General features: G+C 42.4%; 1 protein-coding gene across 2 annotated transcripts; it reads right to left on the bottom strand.

Moving 5' to 3' along the window:
* Window positions 1-1,653: 1,653 nt before the first annotated feature.
* YBX3 (Y-box binding protein 3) lies at window positions 1,654-24,716 on the bottom strand. Of its 2 annotated transcripts, XM_060166892.1 has the most exons (10): window positions 24,254-24,716; window positions 20,491-20,554; window positions 19,469-19,502; window positions 16,989-17,078; window positions 14,978-15,100; window positions 11,754-11,963; window positions 7,196-7,293; window positions 4,904-5,075; window positions 4,187-4,285; window positions 1,654-2,224 (listed from the first exon to the last, which is right to left on the bottom strand). In XM_060166892.1, the coding sequence occupies exons 1-9, from the start codon at window positions 24,513-24,515 to the stop codon at window positions 4,220-4,222; spliced, it is 1,119 nt and encodes a 372-aa protein (XP_060022875.1). In that variant the 5' UTR covers window positions 24,516-24,716; the 3' UTR covers window positions 1,654-2,224; window positions 4,187-4,219. The 2 variants fall into 2 exon arrangements, with proteins under 2 accessions (XP_060022875.1, XP_060022876.1); XM_060166893.1 differs by lacking the exon at window positions 11,754-11,963 and having other exon boundaries at window positions 24,254-24,713.
* Between the last annotated feature and the right edge of the window lie 1,918 nt (window positions 24,717-26,634).

Here is a 26,634-nt window from a genome sequence, read left to right as displayed (position 1 = left end):
TTGCTACATTTTTTTCTCTAGAAATAGAATAGCTGTAACCCTGATGGATGGCGGTATTTAGAGGTAAGGGTGTTGGAATGACAAAGTGTTTATAATTGCAATGTTGAAAAACCTTCAATACCCAATAATAGAAGACTGACAAAGGTATGGAGAACTATGCAATGCAAAGTTATGGAGCCAGTACAAAGGATAAGAGGACTCTACATACACTGGTGATGGAACAAGAGGAAAGATATTAGGTGGAAAAAAATCTCAGGGCCGAAATATATATGGTACATTTTTTAAAAAACATTTTAAAAAGTATGTTGGAAATACTCCATAATAATAAAATTGCTTTAAAATGAGCAGAGAAAAGGGGAAAGTTAGAAAAGAGGGCAAACAGCCGGGCAGTAAAGTTACCTACAGAATTATAACAACAGATGTATAAGTCTCATTAGAGACAATTAAGACCCCGTCTCCCCGAATTCACATTAGTTGGTCAGACACACACATGCACACAGACTCACGCACAAAACATATCTGAAACAGATATATGTTTTTAAAACATGCTATTCGGTTGCCTTGAGGGAACCAGGACTGAGATGGGAAACTTATTTCATAAAATACTTTTTAATATCTTTGAACATTTTTGCCTTGTGCATATTACCAATTTTGATTTTGTTTTAAACTTGCAAAGCAATACAAGGTTCTTGAACAATCCACTTTCTCCAGCTTGTGATTTCTCAAACAAGCCACGTATGCTCCCTGCTTAGAGTCTTTGCATCTGCTCCCTCTGCCTGGAATCTTCTTCTCTCCAGATAGTCAAATGGTTATCCATCTCTCACCACAGGACTCCATCTATATATCCTCTTATCTTATAGGAAAGACACCCCCCTTTAAAATAAACATACCTCCCACAATTATGCCAATCTCTGCCCCTTACCATGTTTTATTTTTCTTTATAACATATATTGCCATCTGATATTAAATTTCACATTTGCTTACATATTTGTTGATTCTCTATATTCACTCATTAAAACACAAACTCTGCGGGACTCGGGTCTTTTGTTGGTTTGTGCCACTCGAACAGTGCTTTGCGCAAGCCTAGGCTCAAGTATGTACTTGATTTAGGGAATAAATAATTTGAAAGGTGCAGTGGATCTGAGAAGTTAACTCAACAGAACTGACATACACTGTAGTGTCTCTCAACCTAGGGGCACCATCTACTACCTGGGGAAAGAAATTTGTAGTGCGGTTGCAAAGAGGCCCCCTTCCTCTTTTCTGCAAGACACATATATATAAGCACGACATAGCAGTTGGTGCTGAAAACCTCTGTGGTTAGAAGTTCAAGGATATTAGAACTACTAACCCCTTCATTAATCTAAAGGAAGCTGTTGACCAAAATGTCATCAACCATCTCAACGAGGATTAGTCAAGAGCTAAGAGCACCAAACCAAACATGCCTATTGCTGAACTCAGATGTGAACTTGTTCATTCCAAAAATAACCCCATTTCCTATGCTCTCAGCTCATATGCCTGCATTTATTAAAGAGCACTATTCCACCTATACATTTGGCTTTGAGCTTACTATTCAGCGAACGAAGTGACGAGAAAAGACCAAAAAAGACAAAACAACTCCAGCTGAGATACGAAAACATACTTCAGCTATACATCTTTTCCTTTCAAGGGTAAAAATTTTATTTTTGAGGAATTTCATACTGCACATTTTCAAAGAGAGTCACATAGGAAAGCAAAATGTTATCCTCCCCTCATCCTCAAAATAAATAAGGGCATAAAATTTCTTTTTAACTCATGACACTTGGAAGTTTAGCACCAGCATCCAAAATGAACAAAAAAGGAAAAAAAAAAAGCATTTACTACATATTTTAGATTTCTTTGGTTTGGGGGGGGGGGTCTCCCCATGTGGTATTAATATTTCTTCTTTCAATTCATATTACCAAAACAGTAAAAACCAGGAAAAAAATATAAACCTAGTGGCTGCTGAAACCGGGGAGGTTGCTCTCTTGTTCTGTGCAGGCATTCCCAGGATCTCAGCTGCTGAAAAACTGGCTGACACTCTCGTCGTGTAGCTGTTTGCTTCGTAAAGAATAGTAGTGAACATCCTAATGTCCACGTTTTGGTTATTAGTCTTCCACTTTATTGCTTGGACGTTTCTTTGGTGTTGGTAAGGTTGCGGTCTGCTTTTTGCTTTATTTTTTGAATGGTCATTAATTCTTTAGGTCACCTGGAAAAAATTCAAATCAAACTTATGAAGAGTGACAAGATGATCAAGAGTTAAAGAATAAAAAGGCAAAAATTATGATTTTTATGTAGTTCAAAAAATCAATTTTCAAAAGCTCTAAACAAAATCTTACACCGTGTATCTTTTATAGATTTGTAAACTGAAACACTAATTTAATGGAAAATTTTTAATAAAACATTTTTACAAACCAGAACAGTCAGTACATAACAGTAAAAATTCTAGAAAATTCTAGAAAAGAAAATTATCCTCATGAAGCCTTTTCAAATAAATGGTACTATAGCATTGATAATTCTTCATACTCATTTTAGTGGCCATACAGTATCTCCTAATATGGATATACCACAGTATTTAACCACTTCTCCAACATTAGATTGTAAATAGTAGAAATTCTTCCCCCTATATTTTGGATTATTTCCTTAGGAACAATACCTAAAAATAATGTCACCAAGTAAAAGTTTATGGCCAAATGATTAATATATAATTCCGTCAGTTAATGCAAGCAAGTGTGAATACAGAATTTATTTCTATAATAAACTATCCATACTACCCAGAGATAAAACAGAATATTCTCAGCATAGCAATTGTCTACCTAGTGAAAGGATAACTGAAATCCCAAACCTCTGCATATAAAAGCAGATGGCATTTAAAAAGTAGAAACGTAAAATGATCTCAAAATTTTACGAAATCTGAACAATTTTTGGAAAAATAACACTGCTGCTATGAGCTTTACAACCTTTCAACTAAAAGCGAAGTCCTTATTTATGTAATGAAAAGGGCAACAACCAAGAAATACTAAAAACTTAAACTTTCAGGACTTACTAGATGAAAACCCAGAATGAAACCAACTATGGCTTATAAATTCTTGTAAGACTCGCTGAGCCAGTCTTTCTAGTATATTTCCACCTGTATAAATACAATGTCCAGGATCTTTAACAAGAAGACAGAAAAAAAGCAGGAAGCAACAATGAAGAAAAACAAGCTTTTTTTTTCTTTTGGCTGCGCTGGGTCTTTGTTGCTGCATGCGGACTTTCTCTAGTTGCGGCGAGGGGGGCTACTCTTCGTTGCGGTGCGCGGGCTCTAGGCACACGGGCTCAGTAGTTGTGGCTCGCGGGCTCTAGAGCGCAGGCTCAGTAGTGGTGGCGCACGGGCTTAGTTGCTCCGCGGTATGTGGGATCTTCCAGGACCAGGGCTCGAACCCGTGTCCCCTGCATTGGCAGGCGGGTTCTTAACCACGGCGCCACCAGGGAAGCCCAAAACAAGCTCACTTTTATGGAGAGGTTACTCTTTGCCGCGTCCTGCTTAGGCACTCATACGTGTTATCTCACTAAGTCTTTGCAGCAACCCTAGTGGGGAATCTAGTCAGTATCATTTTACCAGCAGCCGACAGTACCGCTGCAGAGGATAAATAAACTGCTCAAGATCATTAGGCTAATGACTACTAGCTCCTGCACTGGATATATAAACCCACTGGCTCTCACGTACTACACATACTGCCTCAAAATAAATAATGTTGGTTATCAAAGGGAAAAGGGAAGAAAAAAACCACATTCTTGTTTATTCTACCGATCACAGTCCTCTGTTATTAAAATGAGGCCTTGTCAGGCACTTTAAAATTATCAAATTGGCCACGAGGTGTCACAAAAGTAAAACTTTCTAAAGTTTTCTGAGGTGGTGATAATAGTTAACAACTGTCTATCTAGAAAAATGAATTTGACTCTCATTAACTCTGTCTGCATATTTGCGTCCCCAATGCCTAGCAAAATAAGATCAGCCTCAGAGATATTTTTACCACCAAAGCTGCTCTTTCTCCAGAATCCTGATGGAGATCAGAAACTTGGCCCAGATGAATTACACAACTAGTTGAGACTGATCTGTGCTACTGTTGAGAAATCAGTGCTACTTAAAGAGAATATCAGCTCCTGTGCCGGCCACCCGAGCTCCTACCTGCTGATGGTGAAGGTGCCTGGGGAGCCGATGTTACTCGACACTGCTCTGCTCGGGGGCTGGAGCAGGGTTCTCAGATGGTGCTTCACCTGCCTTGGTCTGAAAACACAACAAAACCACAAACGAGAAATTAACTGATTCATACGGCAGTGGAAAGTTCAAGACTGAAAGGTCTCACAAGTCGGGATCTGTGAAGGTAAATCACTGTGCAAAATCTTAACTACTCTTAAAGTATGAGGAAAAAATTAGAACCGCAGAAGAATGGCCTCCAAATGGCAACTAAACGCCACCACTCTCCATAGTAAAAAGCCATTAAAAATATACAGTTGCTTCCAACATGTGCTGAGAAGCAGGTTCCTCTCTCTAAACGCTGTCTTTTGTTTGGAAAGCTCTACACGTTTTAGCCAGAATGTTAACTGGTTGAATTCAAATATTTGGTTTGTGATATGTGCAGGGCACTCACTCTCTCTCTCTCTCTCTCTCTCTCTCTCTCTCTCTCTCTCTCTCTCTCTCTCTCTCTCTCTATATATATATATATATATATTTATACACACACACATATAAATGAACAATGTTATACACAAAAATATATGATACATATTATACGTATCTTAAGTCTCAGTTTTCAGGTTATAAAACCACTCTTAGAAGGGAACACTAAAGCTTGACATGGTTAAGGAGGATCTGGCAGCATCCCCTCTGGCTGGCTGGACTCACCTCTTTGCCATCTTGTGCAGGAGCATTAGGAGGACGGGGGCGACGCCGATAGTTATAGGGGCGCCGGTATCCACGGCGAGCAGGTGGCTGGTTTGGACCATTGGCCGCTTCTTGATTCTCTTTGTCTTCAGCCTCTCCAACCGCTGGGGCAGGTCGTGGGCGAGGAGGGCCCCTAGAGCAGAGAACACAGGAGAAAAGAGAACAGATGCCCTCAAGAACATCAGGCTTTATTTATTTATTTATTTATTTTGGCTGCACTGCGCAGCTTGTGGGATCTTAGTTCCCCAACCAGGGACTGAACCTGGGCCCTCAGCAGTGAGAGGGCAGAGTCCTAACCACTGGACTGCCAGGGAATTCCCAGGTTTTATTTTTAAAGATTAAAAAGTCAAGGGATCAAGACTTACTGCTAGAATTATGCACAGGCAAGTGGAACAAAGGTGTGGTAAAAAACCCTATCTTTCTGTCATCTTCCCCCTTCACCTGAACACTGTGAACAAACATATACCGAACATACACTATGATCCTACCAGACACTTTGACAGGCACTGAGGATGGAAAAATTAAAAAACAAAAGCGCTCCCGTATCTGCCCTCCACGGACAGCATGCAGTGGAGTCTAAGGGGATTCGACGTGGGAAACAAACGAACATCGCTCACTGTGTGCCAAAGCCTGTGCTGGTGTGTTTTCACGTTAATTATCTAATTTAATTTCAGGGCTAATTTTGTGAGTTTAAGATTTACAGTAAGAAAACCAAGACGTTTAAAGAGGGTAAGTATTTGGTTGAACCATAAAGGATTGCTGCTTTTATAGGTCAAAAAAGGTCAAATGCAACTTTGATCACACAGCTAGAGATTGACAGAGCTGGGGTTCACATACACTACTGTCTTTTTTCTGTTTTCCTGAAGACATTTCTATGAAGCCTCTTTTATTTCCAAAGTCCTTTGTAATGAATCATTAGAATGACTATGTCTAACACTGAAATGAATCTTGGGAGAAAAGACGACGTAGAGTGGTACAAATCCTTCCCCAAGTAATATACTTACTCGCCTCTCAATAAACCCATATTGCCACACTTCAGGGTGGTATGAACGTCATTCGGGAATGAAGCTCCTCAAGGATAGGGTAAAGGAACAGGAAGGCTTAAAAAGCTTAAAGAGAATCTTAGGGAGTCTAGCCCAATCCAGTCTTCACAAGGGATAAAGCAGAAATAAAATAACACTCCTGCACTAATCTTTTTTTTTTTAATAAATTTATTTATTTTATGTATTTATTTTTGGCTGTGTTGGGTCTTCATTGCTGTACGTGGGTTTTCTCTAGTTGCTGAGTGGGGGCTACTCTTCGTTGTGGTGCGCAGGCTTCTCATTGCGGTGGCTTCTCCTGCTGCAGAGCACGGGCTCTAGGCACACAGGCTTCAGTAGCTGTGGCTCGTGGGCTCCTATAGCTGGGGCTCACAGGCTCTAGAGAGCGGGCTCAGTAGTTGTGGCACACAGGTTTAGTTGCTCCGCGGCATGTGGGATCTTCCCGGACCAGGGCTCGAACCCGTGTCCCCTGCATTGGCAGGCGGATTCTTAACCACTGCGCCACCGGGGAAGTCCCTCCTTCACTAACCTTAACAATGTTGGTAGTAGTACTAATCGATTAATTTATTGAGGGCTTACTATACCAGGCATCATACTGATTGCCTGAAACGCCTTAGTACATCTAACCCTATTGACAGCGGTAGAATATCCCTTACTGTCCACTGCGTAAGCTGGCAACTAAGTCTAAGAGGAGTCCTGAAACTTGCCGGAGGAGATACAGCTACACAGGGGCTGCTAATCGTAGGGTGGGGATTTAAACACAGACGATATGATCTGTAGGCTGATTTAACCCCCGCATTAGACCGCCCCGGTTATCAGAATATTCAGTGTCCCAAACACTCGCTGGCAGCCAACTCTCCGTCCATTCATAGCACCACCACCGAATGAATGACCCATCAATTCATTTCCGCGTATCTCGTTAAATATAATAAAAATCCAGTATGACTTTACATCATGGGAAAGTTCTCAGAAGCAAATGCCGCTCCGGTACAGGGATACCTAAAAATCCTAATCATTGAGCAGGGGGAATGCCACACGGCCGTGTGAAAACATGATGGCAGAGCCCCTCCCACAATTTGGACATACGATCCAAACAGCCACGTCTTCTCATTACATAATAAATACACAATACAGACCTGCAACATCCTCTTCCATCCTACTGTGGCTCACAAGTCCTGCAATCGGTCATTAGCTCTTAGAAAACGTTACCTACCTACGGTACCTTGCGCGGTAAGTCGGATTTCGATGAACTGGTCCCTGAAGTTGTGCTCCCTCTGGGACTCCATCCTTCATCTCTCCAATCTCACCCGCCTAGGAGGAGGCATGGAGAGGCAAACATGAGTGTCAGGCTACAGGATATGAGACACGGCACACAGTTGCCTTCAGAAATTTTTTTAAAAGGAGAAAATAAAAGGCTTCATTACGGAGCTGGGAACTCTCAATTCTAACAGTGAACTATGTACTGATTAGATCTGTGTGAATGACAGGAAAGAAAGAAAGACTCATTCCCACTTGACAGTCTTTTGCCTTATCCCAGTACACCTAAATTTATTTTACAATATTAAAAATTCTGAAGTGTTCCATTCACCTCTTGAAAGAAAACCTCTATTACAAAAGGAAATGGAATGATGTACCACACTGGGGCAAAGAGAATCTTTTCAAACTCAGACCCACTCATTCTACAAACTGGGTATCCCTTCAATACGGTAATGGTTTCTACATTCAAAGGTTCCACCACACCTTCACCTCTGATTGCTTCCTTTCACAATCTTTGCCTTTCATCTGTTTGCATTATTTATTGAAGTATAGCATTAAAAAAATAAAATATCCTTCCTTGAGAAATTTATTTTAAGCTGGGGAATTAATATATTGCAGAACTTCCAGGGGAAGAAAGAGCTAAAAACAAAAAAACCCACCAACAATCTCTGAAATTCTTTATAATACAGCCACATCTCAATCTTTTTTTCTTTTTCCCCTCAAAAGTAATATCCCTTCCTTCTCCGTATTTCACTAAGAAAAGAGAAGCAATTAGAGAAGAATCTCCACATTCTTTCACCATCAAATCTACCAACCTACTGCATTTGCTTTTTCTTCTCTCATTAGTCTGATTAAGTGGTCCATGCTCACAGCCAAAGCCAGCCCCTCTTTCTGGCCTGCTAGGGCTCTTGAACTCTCAATCGCCCAGCCCCTTCTCTCCTCCATCATTTCCTTCCAGGCATATAAACATGCTGAAATAGCACCCATCTTCTCCAACTTTTTTCCTTAAATAATCACAAACTTACAGGACAGCTGGAAGTATAGACTCTAACCCTCAGACTCCATTTTCTTGAGTTTCACCAGTAATGTTCTTTACAGCAAAGGGACTCATTTGGAACCATGCCTTGAATCTAGTTGTCTCTTTATCTGAATAGTTCTTCAATCTTCACTTGGTTTTCACAACCTTGACACTTTTAAAGGTTACAGGAGCAGTCATTTTGTAAAATATCCCTCAGTTGGGGCTGTCTGGTGTCTCCTCATGATGTAGCTTAGGCACCTTTGGAAGGGAAGCCACAGAAGTGGCACTGGATTCTTCTCACTGCATCCTGCCAGACGGCATATGGTTTCAACCCGTACCGTTACTGACAGTGTTCGCTTTGAGAAGCCGTACGGCTCCTCCATGGTAAGTTTCCTCTATCCCCCTTTGTAATTTATGAGGATTCTGTGAAGAAGTACTTTCAAAGTCTGTAAATATTTCACTCCTTATCAAGTTCAATATATTTATTTGTCTGTATCTGTAAAGACTCATGGTCTTCTATGCTATTCAGTGAGTTATAACCTGTTACTATCATTAGTGGCCGAAGGGAACCCTTCCCAGCTGGCTCACGGCCTGCTGGACGCGTCTCCAGCATTCTCTGGGCGCTTCCTTGCTTTCTGGCACAGCAAGACGTTCCAGGCTCGCATTGCACTCTCTGTGGCCTGGCTCCGAAATCAGCCGTTTCTCCAGAGGGGCTTCTTTTTATTGGAGAACGGTATTTATAAACGAAAAACTGGGGGCCAGGCGTGCTCAGTGCTACTAACATGTCATTAACCTCAGGCCATTTTAGTAGGCAGAAATAAGGAACACACACACACACTGTAAGTTACACATGCGTAAATGTGTGTGTGTGTGTGTGTGTGTGTGTGGCATATTTGATCTGCCCAAGAGAAGATCTCCAAATGACCTGTGTTTCCGCACAAACCTGGCCTTTCTTCACAAAGCTACCCTTTACTCCTCACAGCACACGTTCACCCCATCATCACATGTTGCCCCTTCCATGCTGAAAACATTTCCTAAATCTGACCACTCCTCACACCTCCACTGCTAGCACTCTAATCCATGCCCCCCTGATCCCCTCTCCATGGAGGAAGTATGTTAGCTGGTCTCCCTACTTCTGCTGCTGCCAACCGTGGTCTAGCCTCCTTAAACTGTCCAGTGATTCCTCAAATACGTTTCTTCCCTATTTAGATGCCTTAACTGGCTTTTCATCACATTTGGGGTAGGTCAATAGTTCTTATCTTGGTCTACCCAGCATGCTTGACCTGCCCTAAGATAGCACCTTAATCTCACCTCACCCCTCTCTTCACTCACACCATCCCAAACACATGAGCCTCCCTTACTTCTCTGAACAAGCAAAGCTGCTGCTTCCTCAGGAACTCTGATACACACACACACACACACACACACACACACACACACACACACACACACACGCACACACACGCACACACACACAGAAACAGCAACGAACACGTATAAAGGATAAGTCTTTACTGGAATGATAGAATGGGAAGAGACTGGACAGACAGAGTTTAAACCAAGCTCTACCACTTCTTGCCCATGTAACCTTAGGTAAAAGTTGCTAATTCTTTCAACTACTCAAATCCCTTCATTTGTAACAACAACAACAAAAATCTGGATACCACTGCCAACTCCATAAAGCTGTAGGGAAAACTAAGAACTGATTTCAAACATCTGTCCCTTGGTGGATGCCAAACAATGTTGCTCCTTTTCCTCTGTCATATAATTCTTTTCTCACAGACTACAAACAGCTGATTTAGCTCAGTAACCAATTCGACTTATTTTTCAAATACCTAGAATTATTATCTTTAAAAAAATGGAAGTCCTCTGGACACTGATATATCATGCTATATTACGTCCTCGGTACAGAAGGGAAGTACTATGGGCCTGCATATTTTCATTTTTTTCCTGTTGTGTCCAATAAATTTCACAGTTTTGTATATACAATAGTAGAAATTGCTGACAAAGACTTTTCCACTTGACCTCAACAATATTTACCATCTCAGAGATCTCTCTCTAGTTTTAAGCCATTACAAGGACAACCTGGAAGTAGCCTAAGCTATACAGAAGAGAGTTTTACGAATTTTCGTTTGGTGCTGTTGGTTGGCTTAAGCCGACTTCTGTCACTGAACATTAAACATGGTATGTATTAGAAGGGTTCTAAGGAAAGACTGTTGAAGACTTCATGTTAGCTATTAAATGGGTAAGAATTTCAACCCAAGTTAAGAGAACTAAATGTGGTTACCAGAACATGCACATTTTCAAAATTAGTTTTCAACTTGCTCCTCTGCATCGCACCAAAGAACCCCTTTGCTCTGAACCTCCCATTCCTAAGGTGAAATATACTTTATTTCAAACGATCTAGAAAATGATCATCATAGTCTCAAGAAAGTATGATACACACGTATATGCTAATACTGAGAAGGATTATTTCAGGAAGGTACTACTAATGCCCTAAAAATAAATGTGCATTACAATCTCCCTGCCTCTTCCTGTCCTCATTTCCTAGAGGCCCAGGGTGCTGCCCTCTGAAGAAACCTACTACGCCGCATGTACCCAATCTCTCCATATATGTAAGGCTACTTGTTATTTTTAGCACATTTGTCAGGGACAGCTGTTAAAGAGTAGAAGGGGAAAAATAACAAGAAGCCATGTAGAAAGAACACAGTCATGCATGATAGGAAGGGAAAAGGGCAGCAAAGAACAGACTGAACATAATGTTCAGTCAAAACACTTAGTAAAAAAACAGAAACCAAGGATACTAAGGGAAGAAGTTGTAGCTGGTAGTAACAAAAATGATGTCCTATCCTGAGATTACCAAGTTTCCTGGGAACTGCAAAGCTGTTAAAAGGCTTATTAATTACAGGTCAAGTTCATGATAGTTGTATCAATATTTTGCAGTAAAAAGAACCAATCGAGAATCAACAATCTCCACTCTGCGTTAGGTTTTCTTAATAATCAACACTATTTCATCTAAATTAAGGACTATATAGACATTCCCCGTCCTGAGGCACCACACTAAGGTCTTTACCTTTGATTTAATCATCACAACCCCGCAGTGAGGCAATTATCTCCATTCAATGAATGGCCATGTTAACCTCAAAAGCTCACAGACGGAGGCAAGATTCAAATCCAGGCCCGCCTGACTTCAGGGTTCAGCGCTTACACGTACCAGCTGTCCCTACTCTACGTCTCTCATTCTTCCATACACTAGAACTGTACCCTGTCCACCCAGGGTCCCCGGTTACAGGCACGGCCCAGGTGGTCGTGCTTGTAGAAGTGTGACTGGAATGACTGCTCTGAGAAGGCCACCTAGTCCGCTTTGGAAGCGTCGGGAAGCCAAAAGCTAGGTTTGATTTCCGGCCACTGGTGCTGGAGGAGGAGGCGGAGGCGGAGGCGGAGGCCGGACAGAGGGGTGAGGACCGCTGAAGAGGAGCCCCCGGTGCAAGTTTACCTGCGTTCCGTTGGGTTGGGGAAAGACCCGGGAGCGGCGGTCAGAGGTCTGTCCCACGTGGTAAGGCGGGAAGCGCCGCGGGTACTGGGGACGGTACTGGGGGCGGTACTGGGGGCGGCGCCGCTGACTCAGGGCCCCAGCGAGCTGCCCGTCAGCGGCTGAGGCGCCAAATCCTTCGCTGCCGCTCCCTTCCTCCTCCTCCCCAGCGCACTAGCGAGGCAAGGAAACAGAGATTCAGAAGATGCTCCAGTAAGGTGAGAACCCAGGAGTACCATGTAGGGTGGATGTCCATGGAAGAGAACAATCTCTCCCCCAGAGGAACAATCCCCTCTATTAGACGGACAAAAATGCATTTAACCCAGATTATCAGGTGATTACCTGGGATAAACCACATTTAGATTTCAGCAGATCTGTGCACACGAAATACCAAGAAGCAGAAAGGCAAGTGCAATCAATCTCTAACGAATTTAGCTCGCATCTAGTTAGAACTGGTGTATATCAGTTGACCAGCCACCCAAAAAACATATACAAGTTTAGAATATTTAGCTCCACCAAATGTATCTCCCCCAACATTGGCTATCCACTGGGGCAAAGGCGAGAAAAATATGTTTTGTGGTGTTATCAACAGGTTGGTCCTAAGTGGTTTGCTTCCTGGAGCAGTTCTCAAAGTAGGGATGGGAGGGGGGTGGTCTCTGAAACCCTTCCCAGGGGGTTATTGAGATCAAACTATTCTCATAATGCCGGTAAGATGCTATCTGTCTTTTTCCCCTCTCATTCTCTCATGAGTTTGGGGGGGAGGGGAGGGGAATCACCCAGAAACTACAGTGACACGTGGCCTCTTGGCAGCCCCAATGCAGGAGCTGTGAGAATCCAGCTGTCTTCTATTAAACCGGAGATCAGTGATTTACAAAAAAAATCACATAAAGCAACACCACTCTTCTCAGTTAAAAAATATAGTTTTCATGAAAAAAAATGTTTTTTATGTTTACAAGTAATGAGCTTATTTTAAATAAACTCTTTTAAATTTCTGCTTTACTTTCTAATACAATAAATATTAATAGGTATAAACACACGTAAACAAAAACTCTGGGATCCCATATTTAAGCATATAAATGGGTCCAAAAACCAAAAGAGAACCACTGACTTATGGCATGATTCTCTTTATATGTTTAGGAATAAAGTTTTAATTGCACTTTAATAGACAGTAGTAAGTAATAAATACAGACAGTTTCTGAATATAATAAACCTTATTAACAAGGGAAGTACTGACTCATTTTATATTTTTTCCTGTATTTAAACTACCGTATCACATACTAATATTTTCTCTCAAAAAGAAAAATAATAAGCAAACAGCTAAACATCCCTCAAAGAATTTTTTATTTCAAATGCTACTTTACAGGGGGATTGCTATGCCAAAGGTAGTCTTAAGCAACTACAATTTTTGAAAATGAAAAAATTTAAAATGAACAAAATAAAATGACTGACATTGGGGTTGAGGAGAGTTAAGATCTAGAGTCCTCCAGAACAAAGCTCACGTGGGCAACTCAATTCCCAAAGAGGAAAAGCTTCAACTACGGCCTCAACTAGTCTAATTTCAGAAAAGCCAAGCCATTCTACACTTTTTGAAGCCTGTATCAGGTACAATCCCCAATTATGTAAAGACATAGTAGCACAGAAAATGTTCACCAAAATAGTGAGGGTTTCTCTTTAGGTTCTCTGTATCTTTTGAGTCCTCTACAGCCAGGTCTTTCGTCAAGAGTTCTACAAAATAAGAACAATGGCACCACCACTGCCAAACATACTCAATAAGCTGTTAGGACTTAAAGACAGCACAACAGAAAACCATCATTTATGTTTACTTTCAGAATTTTGATAATTTTATTTCTAAGTATCTTTCACATGCGTGACTTCAGAATTTCCAGCTGAGGAGAAAAGCCTTCAAAGGAAAAGTTTTCACTAAAGGTTTTCGCCCACTCTTACTTCTGAATTAACCTAGAAATCAAAGTAATTACAACTAGAACTCCGTGAACCTGGTGAACTTGAAAGAGTAAATGCTATGGTAGCTCATTTCTGCCACCCCCTACACAGCTTATTTTTAAAAATCACATAGGATAAGCAAAACATGGGTAAGAGAAATATAGAAATAGAAAAACAAGATGTCATAAGGAATCTGATAAAAATCAGTTTGGGCTGCGTGTGAAGATGACAGAATGAAGAGAGGAAGCATTTAGGTAAGCAGAAAGATATTAATCTATCAAGGTGTAGAGATAAATCATTCTCAATCTGCAAATCCTTTCTTCTGGTGCGATTTTTCAAAAGTTTTCCTTGGATGTTATACATAGCCACAATCCTGTGCTCACAAAGCATCTTGTGATGCTAAACCTTCTTCTTATCCTTGAAACAGACTTAGTGTTCGGATTTTATTCCATAGTACCAATCCCAGGTACTAACTCTAGAAACATCAAAAAATGACTCACATCTAATAGGATCCTCATGACCACAAACTGGACGGGAGTCTTTCTGGGTGCCTTGAGAATACTTTAAACTGAGCCTCCTAAGAAAACTCCAGCCGGACTTGGTTGTAAGCCCTTCCACCTGGATTGGTACCAATCTAAAGAACTAAAAATCCAGAGAATTATTTACTGCTTCTTTACTTTGAAATGATGGGAAATGCTATGCTGAATAAGACAGCTACGTAACTGAGGCAAATGACTTGATATATCTGTGGCCAGCACTGTTCATCACTTATTCCTGAGCCGTTCCCCATTCCTCCTCGCCAACCAAAGGCTGACTTTCTTAGACGTTAACAAGGGAGGAACAACAGATTCAAGGGGTCACGGGAATCCCGGTCCCCTTTCCCAGTGAACGCCGCATGACGCGGCTCTGGCTGGTAAAAGGGCCAAAGCAAGAGAAAACCTTTTTGACAACCTTGGCACAGCGACCTTCATTAAGCCTTCTTGGTACAAGATAATTAAATGACTCTTCCTGGCAGCCAAATACATACAAACTGATACAACTGCTGAACGGCAAGTTTCCCATAAGACCAGTGGCTATAGATAAATTCTGGACATGAAAAATTTCCCGTCTCCCCCCGCCCCCCGCCGCCAAAAAAAACCCAGTGTGTCTCCAGGAGAAGATACAGCATTTATGTGCTCCAAGTACACACACTTGAGTTTAGATGTGTGCATTTCTTCAATCACTGATTAGAGAGAGAGACAACGTACATTACGGGGCGGTCCACGGCGTCTGCCGTAGTAGCCGCGTCTGTAGCGGCGCCGATCTGCAGCATATCGGCTCCCTTCCACAGGAACGCCGTCTGGGCCAGTCACGTTGGCTGCTTCTGCACCCTGAGAAAGGGAAGAAGCAAAGACGGCCTCGGAGTTAAAAAGAAGCCAAAAGCGCGGCCTTAGATAGCCAGAGGGTTGAACACTGGCAGAACATACTAGAGATTCCTTCGGTGACCTAAAAAACACACCCATGTTTTAATAAGGTGAGCAAGGTGCTTGATGTCCTGATTTAAATGTATACAGCTTGACACCTGAAAGTAACACAACACTGCTGATCAACTATACTCTAATATAAAATAAAAAGTTAAAGAAATAATAACAATAAATGTATACAGCTTGTCTGCTTCCACAACCTTTGCCTTCTTGTTTGATTCAAGAGCAGTATATATCTGTTTCAGGAACAGAGTGGTAAATATGATGCAACTGTAACAAAGGAATGCTAGACCAGGAGGAATATTCCTCACTGGAAAATAACTGAGATAATGTTCTCTTCCTAGAAAATGTTGAAACCTACGTTACTCTGCGAGGTACTAAGAGAATGCACTTGTGGGCTCACATGGCTCTGTCCAGCACTGAGCTACGGAGAGGGAAACTTCTCCCAGCTTGGCGGCAGCAGGAATGAAGGGTCCTTGACTTAGCGTCCACTTACATACACAGTGTCCACAAATGTAGTCCCTCTCTAAACCTTCTTCTTATCCTTGAAACAGACTTAGCGTTCGGATTCTCATATGGGCAAATGGATAAAGTAATGCTTCAAAAGTATAAAAAGTTCGGACAAAGGAGATTCAAAAGAGCACATTTCCCACTCCCACATCAATTTGTATAACCTCAAATTCTGAAAATATACAGAGGTAAAATTAACCTGGCAAAACAAAATTTTAGGAGTTGGGTGAGACATTAGAGATCATTACAGGCCAGCATTTGCAGGTAGATAATTTGAAACTCCAAGAGGTTGCAAGATACCCTGGGGATCACATTGGTAAAGAAATCATTTAAATTTCTACATTAGGTGGAATAAAGTTGTTTTTCTTTCAAAACAGAAAACAGTTTGAGAGCTGCGAAGAATATGGGCTATGGAATGAATGGTGTGTATGTGAAGAGAGCACTCATTTGGGAGTGAAGCAGTCATTCACTCAGCTTGTAATTCAGCTGCCACGATGAGCCTCCATGGCAGCAGTACCATATATGGCTTTAAAATGTTTTTATTCTTATCCTATATTGTTTGACTGATACCTAGAATATGCTGTTGATTAAAAACAAAGCATAAAGGACATTACTAATATTGGAATTAAGTATATAACAGCATAAAAAAAATCTGTATATGCGCAACAAGATGACCCATTAGCTTCTTGGGCTGTTCTCCATCTGAAGATGGCTGTTATACAGTCTCTCAGGATGCCTCTGGCTTTCCAAAACCCAAGCCAAAGAGAAAACATAATGATCATATTTGATTTGAATCTTCTTTTATTGAGATTAAAACATTCTTTACTGTGTATTATTTGTGCAGAAGTGCTTACAAATCACAGCCTAAAAACTTTACTCTTAGAAAAAGGTATCCTTGTTTTCTGCTTCTTGTGTTTTTTGGTTTCCTATTATGCACACGTTAACTTTTAAGAAATAAGTGTTATTTTAAAAACCTTAAAAAGAGATAGCTTTTGCCCCAAAGCAGCTTTTATCTATTTTTAATACTATAAAACAGTTTAATTTTAAACTACACTTGAATATACATTTGGTACCAAAATAAAATATGTCATTTTATACCTTGAGAAGTTAGCTTTTCCTTCCATGATTAAATAGGGTTAATCGTTTATTAAAATAGAAATTAAAATGTTCTTTTGTACTACATCAACCAAGGTACATAATGACAAATTCATAAAGGGCTGAGAGACCATTTACCATGCAAGCGAGCTGTGCAGCACCCTGGATACCCAGCCACAATTCCTCTCACCTTCTCTCCTTCAACCACATCAAACTCCACAGTTTCTCCATCTCCTACACTGCGCAGATATTTCCGTGGGTTATTCTTCTTGATGGCAGTCTGTCAAGAGAACAGAAAATTTTAAATGAAGTATGTGCCAAAACTGGCCACAGATTTCCTGGCTATACTGAAGAAATTGTTGATCTAACATTACTTTTTAAAATTACTCTCCCAACTAACCTGGATCTCCAAAACAACAACACAACCAAAACAAAAAACACTATAAAACTATGTTCCACACTACTGTCTTGATTCATGTTAGCCTTCAAAATTCATCGTGGTAGGTGGGTTAAACATAATGCGCAGCTGCAGCCTGATGACCTAGTCGTGATACTGGATAGATGAGTTCCCTCACTCTGCTAAGTGTCTTAGATTCAGACTATATCTCCATCAGTGCAGGGGGCTGGTGGGGGGATGCCTTCATGAAATCTTATATACACACATAAACACAAAAATACGGAGACACAGATTAAAATATGGAGACACAAGAGAAACTGCTAACCTCGAAGAAATTTTAAAAATGCCAAGGGGATAAATATTTCTGACAGAATATACGAAATTACCTCAAGAACAAAACATTGCTGATCACCTTCTCCCCTCCCATTTTACGGATGAGGAAACCAACTGGAGGCTGATAAGGGATTTATCTGAAGTTATAAAAATACAGCCCGGGGGAAGAAGGTGGGGGAAGAGGAGGGGAGATGGGGGGCATTTATACCCCTTGTATTGTAACTCTATGATATTTATTCAAATTTTTCTCATCACACCATTAGTATGTCAACTTATCCCTACACACTCCCTGATAATACATTAAAAGTTAATGAAGATGTTATCCTGCATTGAACATCTGCACCTAAATATCTGCTTATGACTAGGCCTCTCTCCTTCAGTCAGTGGCGGGAAGAGAATAATTCCTGCAACGAATTCCCCATTTCTTTAGCTGGTATCTCTAAATAGTTAAAGGGGCTCTGAGTTTCTATGGAACTAGGTCAACCTTATTTTATAAAGCGATTAGGCATGTGTAATCCAGCCCTTCCCTTACTCTGAGTAGGAGGGAGGAAAAAAAAAAAAAAAAAAATGAGCCAATAGGGCAGAGACCTCACCCAGAGAGGAAAAAGGCAGTTCAGGACAGGATATACTCGCAGGCCTTGAACCCTCAGCCAGTCCAAAAAGAGCCCCTCCCTGCCGGCTCGTTACCCTTTTCCTGTTAAACTGGGCAAGCCTCAACACACTGAGGTGACTCACTGCCCAACTTCACAGGGGGCTGGAATCAGGTCAGTGAAGCTGGCCGCGGGCACAGAAACTTGTGAGGTCCTTTTACTCCAGCAGTCACCAAAGGCAGCGTTCTTACCCCAAAAGGTCTATTAACCTCTAGGTGTTATAAGCAACACTCCCCTTCGGTCTGTTATGACTTTAAAAGTCATTGTGTCTGAACCAAATAATCTACTCCAGTTACCCAGGAGCTACTGAAATATAACTGATAGAAACCACAACCAGAGAGCTTTTTCTTAGCTATCACTCTCGCCAGTCTCCAAACCCCACCCCATTACGCACACAATCCTGAACAGAAGGAAACAAAAACACAGAAAACCAGATGCTTGACAGAGCCCTGGAGGTGAACGTGCTGGTATTGGTACCTGCCTCTGTACTTCTCTGTTGTTATACACTGAGAACTGCACACATACGCGAGACAATTCACTGAACACTAAATATACAGAAAGAACAGTAAGCGCACATAATGCTTCTTTTAACCTATTTTGCCAAGCAAGTCCAGGATACAGACCAACAGAATAACATCCTAGGCTAAGAATGTAAAGAAGACTGAACTTTCTGTACAGAGAGGCCCATGTTTTCCATAGTTTACCCATTTTCTACATTTCCTTTGAATCTAGGGGGCTGCGGGCCTTTCTGACCTGGGCCTGAGCCAAGCGTGTCTCGTTCTCGCAGGAGAGAGGACTATGCTGGGAGTTGGGAGTTTCCTAATGTCTTAGATACACACACCCTAACCATCTGCTTCCCTGTGCTATTTACTCCAAGTTCAAGCTGCTCTGATGGCGGAGCTTGAACCAATACACAGCCAGGCGAAAGGAAGACGGAGTCCAGCCCAACACAAGGAGGGAACCACAGTCAGGGAGCATAGGATGCTAACATGGAAACAGAAGGGCTTTCGCTAAAGACTCAAAGGCATTAAAAATTAGAAAGTGGTCTGATTATTACTTCATTAGACTGCAAAAATAAAAACTGTCTGAAAACAGTTACTATGATGGGACGGAAGAGCTTATGTGCAAATCTTAAAACGTAGAACTGGGCTCTCTTGCCAAAATAAAGTCCCAGAAAGAGTTTCGAGTAGCACAGTAATGTGTAAAACTTCACTTTGGGAAAGGGATAATAGCACATTACAGACGCCCCTCTCCGCACAAAGCAAATGTCACATTTATCATCACTCTTACCTGATGTACGAATACATCTTCTTTGGTATCATTTCTGTTGGAAGACAAAAAGCTCACAATTAAAGGGACTAGGTATGCAGAAAAACTTAAAAGAACGGTTTAGATCCTAAGACCTCAAAACACAGCATAAATGTTTGTTTCTCCTCTAAACTCAATTCAGATGCCTCAAATCAATCCTCCTTAAAAACTTCTAAACCCAAAAGCTATCCACCTCACTCTTCCATACGACAACAGTGCTTGCACCCAAGCATACAGATTCAACCTACAGAAACATCCCTTTCCTCTCATCTCTCTCTAAATCACATGGTGTGTAACCAGAGCCCTAGATTTCCCTCCCAGCAAAAGCAAAGCAAGACAGCTAAAAGGACAGGGCACAGCTGTGAACTAGGCTCTCCTTACACTGAAACCTAAAACACCCCCCCGCCCCAAACTGCCACCACCCACCAAAACATACAAGGAAGAAACTGGAGGAATTTTTTTTAAAAGGGAGGCCTGGGAGGGGGGAATAGAGAAAATGATGGTATCGTATAAAAACATCAGAATACCCCCATAGCTTACAGCTGTGTTCTCATTCCTATATGGTTAGAAGCTACTATGGTTTAAAGAAAACACTACGGTTTCTACCAGACTTGGACCAGACTTGGGTTGCAGATCCAGCTCAATTACTCACTAGTTGTGCGACCTTAGGAAAGTTGCATAACCAGTCTAAGACTCCACTTCTCCATCTGTGAAATTGTGGATACCAACTCAATTATCCTGAGGCCCTTCCCATTTCTCAATTTATCCTCCCCACCGCCACCTTTTTTTTCTTTTAATGACTAGATTGTATAAGTACTTATCAATGTTTTAGAAAGGTATTTTAATTAATGTTTAATGATCAGTAGCTTAGAAATGGGAATATTTACGGTGCTCAGAAATCTGAAAACTTACACAAGCCATTCATAAAGTATGGGGAAAGACACCAACAGCAGGTGGCACAGCACAAGGAGGTATTTAAAACATGTAGAGGTGCACACACATACCGATTTATAAATCCATATCCATTTCTGACGTTGAACCATTTGACAGTGCCAAGGACTTTGGTGGCTAAAATAGGATCAAACAGATAAATTAGTATCTGACCTACAAAAAGATAAAGCTCATACCACTAAGGTCTTGATAGCATTATTTAAAGCCTAAACATACCCGAGGAAACCATTAAAAGCTTAACTCCAAAGTATACTGGGAGAAGAAAATGGAGCAAGTGAAGCTATCACAGGGAAATACTTTTCAGAAAGACTAAACCTTTCTTCCTCATGAAACTTTTCAATAAAGTCCTAAGATAAGGAGTGGTCGTAAGTCTATACAATCCTGCCATAATTAAAACTGAGAAACACTGCTTAATGAGAAATGAAACAAAACCTGCTCTTTAGAGCTTTACAACTGAAAAATTTTGTAAGTGCAAAAGAAGGGTCACAACGAAAACAACTGTAGACACGTGAACAAGGTAAGTACCGACCACCTAACACATCACTTTCATCACACTTTGAAATAGTCGGCAAACTACATAGTGAAATAGTAGCTCCTTGTTAATAGCTCATCTACAGGGACCTGAAGAAACTTGTCTGGGTGCCAGACGGGGGCCTAGCAAAGAAGCCAAGAGTAATAATAGAACTGAGGCCGGCTCAGCCCAGTTCTGTACTTACCACCCTGAGACATGATGTAACAGGCCTCTTCAAACCAGTGATGAATTTGGGATTCTGTTTCACTGTTTACCCTACTCTCTCCATTTGGTAGGAATCAAACCCTCAGCACTTTCTTATCACCTCCTCCCCCTTAACTTGATTATTGTCTCTACTTTCCCTCATGAGTAGGACCATTTCTGTAGAATGCCAGATCTTAATAGAACTCAAGAGAAGGAATCTAAACAAATAGTATGGTCATAGAATTTATACTTTGTAGATTCATATTTGTTTCAGCCATTTATTATTTTAGATGACTCCCCTGAATCAACCGTGAATACGAAATCCAGTACCTCTAGAAATGCCTATGCCTAAATTCAGGAAAGGCATAAAGCAATTATCAAGACTCAGTGAAACAGATAATGGGACAATAGAGTACCTTTAAAAAAGAAAAAAGCTTAGTAGAAAATAAAAGTAACAATTAACATTAATCCATGCTACCTTTCTATGCGATATAGAGTGTTTAATTTCCAAGGATAAACAATAAAGATTTGGCTTTCAAATTCAAGACTAAAACAGTAATTAGGACTTACTTTGCTGTGGGCAGGGTTAGTTCTGAGTTTTGCTAGATTGATATGCTTGGGGAAGTATTTTAGCTCTCTTTGTAAAAAAAAAAAAGAAAAACAAAAAACTCTTTATGTCTTCAAAGTCATTCAGCCCACCATTTGCTGAGGAATCTCCGGCTCTTAGGCTAAGTAAGGAAGATCTCTCTAATGAAGAGATTAAACTATTAAAATCTTCAGTTTTAGGCCATTTAAATTAGAGCAGCAGGGCAAAGAGGAAAAAAACATTCTATGCTTTGGATCCAAATGTACACAGATGACTGGTTTTAATAAATCATATGCTTTTAAATCGCACATTATTTCAAATGATACGCTTTTTGTGTCTCCCTTCATTTGCCCCAAAATTAATGACCTAGAAAAATATAAGGAAAATATAAAGTTAGGAACTCTTTTTGATTCATTTTCATACAGGTACTGTCAAAGGCATTATCTTGATTAGAAAAGCAACACTAAGAGCGAGAAAGATGAAAGTGATTTTCAAGTATAACTTCAATCCAGGCTGCAGGTTATTTTTACTCCCACTGTAGTTTTTAAAAATTTCCTAATTCCACAAATATTTCTAATGACTTCATAAGGCCAAACACATCCATGCACTCTTCTTGCTTTAAAACCATAAACTCACGTTATATACACAGAACGGGAGGTGGGAACGGAGGAAGACGATCAGGCTTCATTTAGGGGGGAAAGTTTTCCCTCAGTCCTGTCAACTACTTTCCCTGGCCTGTGGCTATGCACTGCAGTTTAGAACCATTTGTAAAAACTAGAATGTGAGAGTCCCAAACCAGAATTCCATTTCAGTCAGCACTGCGCCTGGCACATTTTAGGCACCATGTGCTTGCCTGGCTGAGGAAAGGAGATGGCAGAACACACTGGACAGAGACAGTATTGAAATGTCATGCAGAAGGCTGTCCTTGCTTTTGAGAGTTGGAATGACAGTGGAAAGATCCAAGACCTCCAGACTCATCATCACCAGGGATGTGCCTTAAGAGCAGTTGGTGGCTGAGGAAATTGACTGATCTGTTTCCTTCATCTTTAAAGATATCTGCTTCAGTTTAAAATTCAGGAGTTTAGTTAGATCCAGAAAGGTACAAGGATCAAGCGAAAAACTGAAAAATTTCCTTTATGTGAAAATCAGTCAAATTAAGAATATATACTAACACTGCTTTGGATAAGCCAAGGTTGTCTCTCTGACATTTTGCATGGAAGTGTTCCAAGACACACTTGTTGCAAACAATATCACAATATGACACGGACTGGACTGAAGCAACTTTTAGCCCAGGGAAATGAGGGCTATTTTGTTTCTCAACCTGCACATGTTACATTTAGCACGTTGTTTGACAGTAACTGAGTAAAATTCTGCCCTGTGGGGAGGAGGAAAAACAAAAAAACATGAAAACAGGCCTCTCAAGGCTGGAAACATGGAATCTTATTAAACTTTCTTCACGTTATTCCCCCAATTTTCTTCCTAGAAAACTGGGCAGGCAAGGCTCAGAGAGATCAAATACGCCCCATCCAAAATACTGAAAATTTTTCGGAAGCATCCTACACCATCTCTCACCTTCCCCGTTTAAAAAAAAAGAGGGAGTGATAGAGCACACACCCTCTGTAAGCCTGTTTTAAGGCCTCACACAGGGTGTTACTTAAGGAGAGAAGGCTGAAATACGCGACAAAACCAACAACGCCCACCGCCATCCTTTGCGATGCTCTGAGCCCCCACCCGACCTGAACACCTCATCATCCGAGCTCCCTCCCTACGTTACGAGTCCCAAGATAACATTGTGAACTAACGTCATACCCGCACTTCCGACGAAGTTTTTTCAGCTGCTGCACCAAAGGCTTTCCCACAATCCAGGAAGAAAGAGTGATTGGTAAACACTTCAGTGGTTCACGGCAGCAGCGGGCACAGAGAAGGCGGAGGACGCAGGACTAAGACCCAAGTTTCCCGGACAGGATTGCAACACCTCTCCGCCGGCAAGTGGCCGACAGAAGCATGGCCTCGTTCCCGCGCCCCCGTGGGAAGGGCGTCAGGGACAGACACCTGAGCCTTCCCAGCAAGAAGCCTTTCCACTTTTCCCTCCCCCGTCTCCTCTGAGCGCCTTCCTCTCCCCGAAGGAAATGCTCTCCTCACCCAGATCCTACGCGAGGACTCCAAAGTCCCCGTCCCACGTGGGTGCCTGTCCCATCCCTACATCCACATCCATCCCAACCCCGTGTCCTCTATCCCGACTGCCGCTCCTTTCCCCTTCGCACCGACGGATGCTTCGCCACGGGATGCGACAGGGCCCGCCTAGGGGACCCGAGTTAAGAACCCGATCTCCGGGCCCAGGACCAGGAAGAACGCGCTCGGGCGGCTGGGAGCGCAGGGCGCAGCGCGCTCGCTCGGCAGCGCCTGCGGGACCCGCGGCCACCGGCGCCGGGGACCCGACGTCCCCAGGGACCTCGTGCTGTCAGCGATCCCGCCTCCGCCCCGGGCAGCCCCCACCCTCCCGGGCCTGACTCACCGAGAACTTTCTTCTCCGCGTCTTCACTGCCCGCGGCGGCCGAAGAGGCGGGGGCCGCGGTGCCCGGGTCCGCGGGGGCCGCGTCCACGCCGGGGTTGCCTGCGACCAGGGCGGCGGGCGCCGGGGCCGGGGCCTGGGGCGCGCCGCCGCCGCCGCCCGCCGGGCTCTTCGGCGCGGGGTCCTGGGGGGCCGCGGCGGCCGCCTCCGCCGGAGCCTGCGGGAGGGTGGTAGTGGTGGTGGTGGCCTCGCCCGCCTCGCTCATGCCGCCTCCTCCGCTCTCCCTCGGGCGCCTCGCTGGCGGTTGGTCGGCGGTTAGCGCGGCTGGAGGTCGCGGCGGCCGGGGCTCGCTCTCCGGGAGGCCGGTGCGGATCTCGAGGCGCTGGCGGCGGAGGCGGCTCGAGCTCTCGGGCTGCGCGCTAGCTCTTGGGCTCCTCGTTGGATCTTACTGCCCCAAAAATGGCCCCGCACAAGTTTTTCTAGGCGGCGCACGGGCCGGGGAGGGAAGAGGGTGGGGAGAGTTGGCTCCGGAGTTGGGCATCGACTTCATTAGCATTTAAAGGCGCCCGCTGCCCTTTCCGCCCGCCTAGCGGCGCGGGAGGAAGCGCCGGGGCCGAGGGGCCGGGGAAAGGAAGGCAAGGGTGGATCTGAGCTTTGGCAGGCTGCTCTGGAGTCTTCTGCGGAGCACGCGCTGCCGTCCCTTTGTTGGAGCGGGGCAGCGGGGCTCTCCCTCCTCGCCACATCTTCCAGGAGGGGCAAACTAGGGCACCCAAATGACGGGGCGCTTCTCTCTCCCAAACGCTCTTTCTTAAATCCTTTCTAGTTACCCATTCAACATTTATGAAGCACCAGAAACCGTTTCTGATACAGCAGTGAGGAGCTGGAATACTACAATCTTAAGGCTATTTGGCTACTTCCTCCTGAAAGATAAGTTACGGATGATTTCCTCTATGAGCCACAGGTGAGGAAACTGAAGTCCAAACCTCTGAGAATTAATGTCAATGTCAGTTTACGGCAATGTAACCGGCAGCAAGTAACGAGCTGTAAATATGCATATAAGAATACTAGGGGAAAAAAATGAATAAATCCACATCCCACCTTCTGCTCTAATTACCTCTGCCAGCTGGTGAAAACTTAAGCAATTGAGCTCTCCGAGCCTCAGGAAGGAGAGCTACCGAGAAACAGATCACCCAATAAACGGTATCCTGAGTTTGAAGCGCCCACTGGCCTTTAGAGAATGGACTGGATTATGCTAAACACCGGCCAGAGGGACTGTGCCCTGTACTCAATAACTATTGGGATACAGGGCTGTTAAGTGTTCTTCACCGCCAGGGTCCAGACAGACCTAGGTATACACTCTAGCGCAGCTCTTAGTTAACGGAGTCAAATTGGACTAGGTGTTCAACGTCCCAGCGTCAGTTTCCTCCTTTATGAGAGTTTCTCCAAGGTACCACAGAAAGCAGAAGGGATTATCATATGTAACTCCAATGTCTGATCCAACAAAAGCTCCTCGTTTTCATTCCCTATTCGCCTAAACCATTTACCCGTTTTTTTTTTCCTGTAATTATGTGTTCTGTGGCTACATCAGGAGGGTATCTACCAAGTGTATTTCCTCACTGTATCTACACTGGTTACCACTGTATCCATCACAGAGCTAGAACACAGTAAATGCTTCCAACACTTTCCAAACTCACTTACTTGTCAACAATTCATTATCAATAATTATAAAACTATCCTGCCTTATTACTTTCTTACTCCATCCATGAAAAATAAAACCTAAAAAAAATTCTTAGGAAAAAAATAGCAAAATATGGAATATCTGACTTTTCCATGTAACTCATCTATATTTTTAAAATTACGAGGTAAATGTTAGATTCATATTTTAGTTTGACTTCAATATGGACCATACAGTGAAAATTATGTAGGTATGTAAAAAAAATATTTTTAATTTAAAAATGCTGGTCCAGTTCTAAGTGTGATTAAATCATGTCTTAATTTTAAAGTGTAGTCTTAATTACGATTAAATAATATGCATGATTTATTCTGGTGAGGACTGGCCATTGACTTTCTTATCTAACAAAATGGTTACCATTGCTATGCAGACCTGGATTGCAGAAGAAAAAAAGAGAGGGCTTGAACTCTTCAAACTCCAATCTAATAGCCAAGCCCTTAAAAAATATATGTATAAATCCCACTACTGGGCATATACCCTGAGAGAACCATAATTCAAAGAGAGTCATGTACCACAATGTTCATTGCAGCTCTATTTACAATAGCCAGGACATGGAAGCAACCTAACTGTCCATCGACAGATGACTGCTGGATAAAGAAGATGTGGCACATATATACAATGGAATATTCCTCAGCCATAACAAGAAACAAAA

The sequence above is a fragment of the Lagenorhynchus albirostris genome, chromosome 11, assembly GCF_949774975.1.
Source record: "Lagenorhynchus albirostris chromosome 11, mLagAlb1.1, whole genome shotgun sequence".
NCBI lineage: Eukaryota > Metazoa > Chordata > Mammalia > Artiodactyla > Delphinidae > Lagenorhynchus > Lagenorhynchus albirostris.
This window is presented reverse-complemented; position numbering and strand designations above follow the sequence as displayed.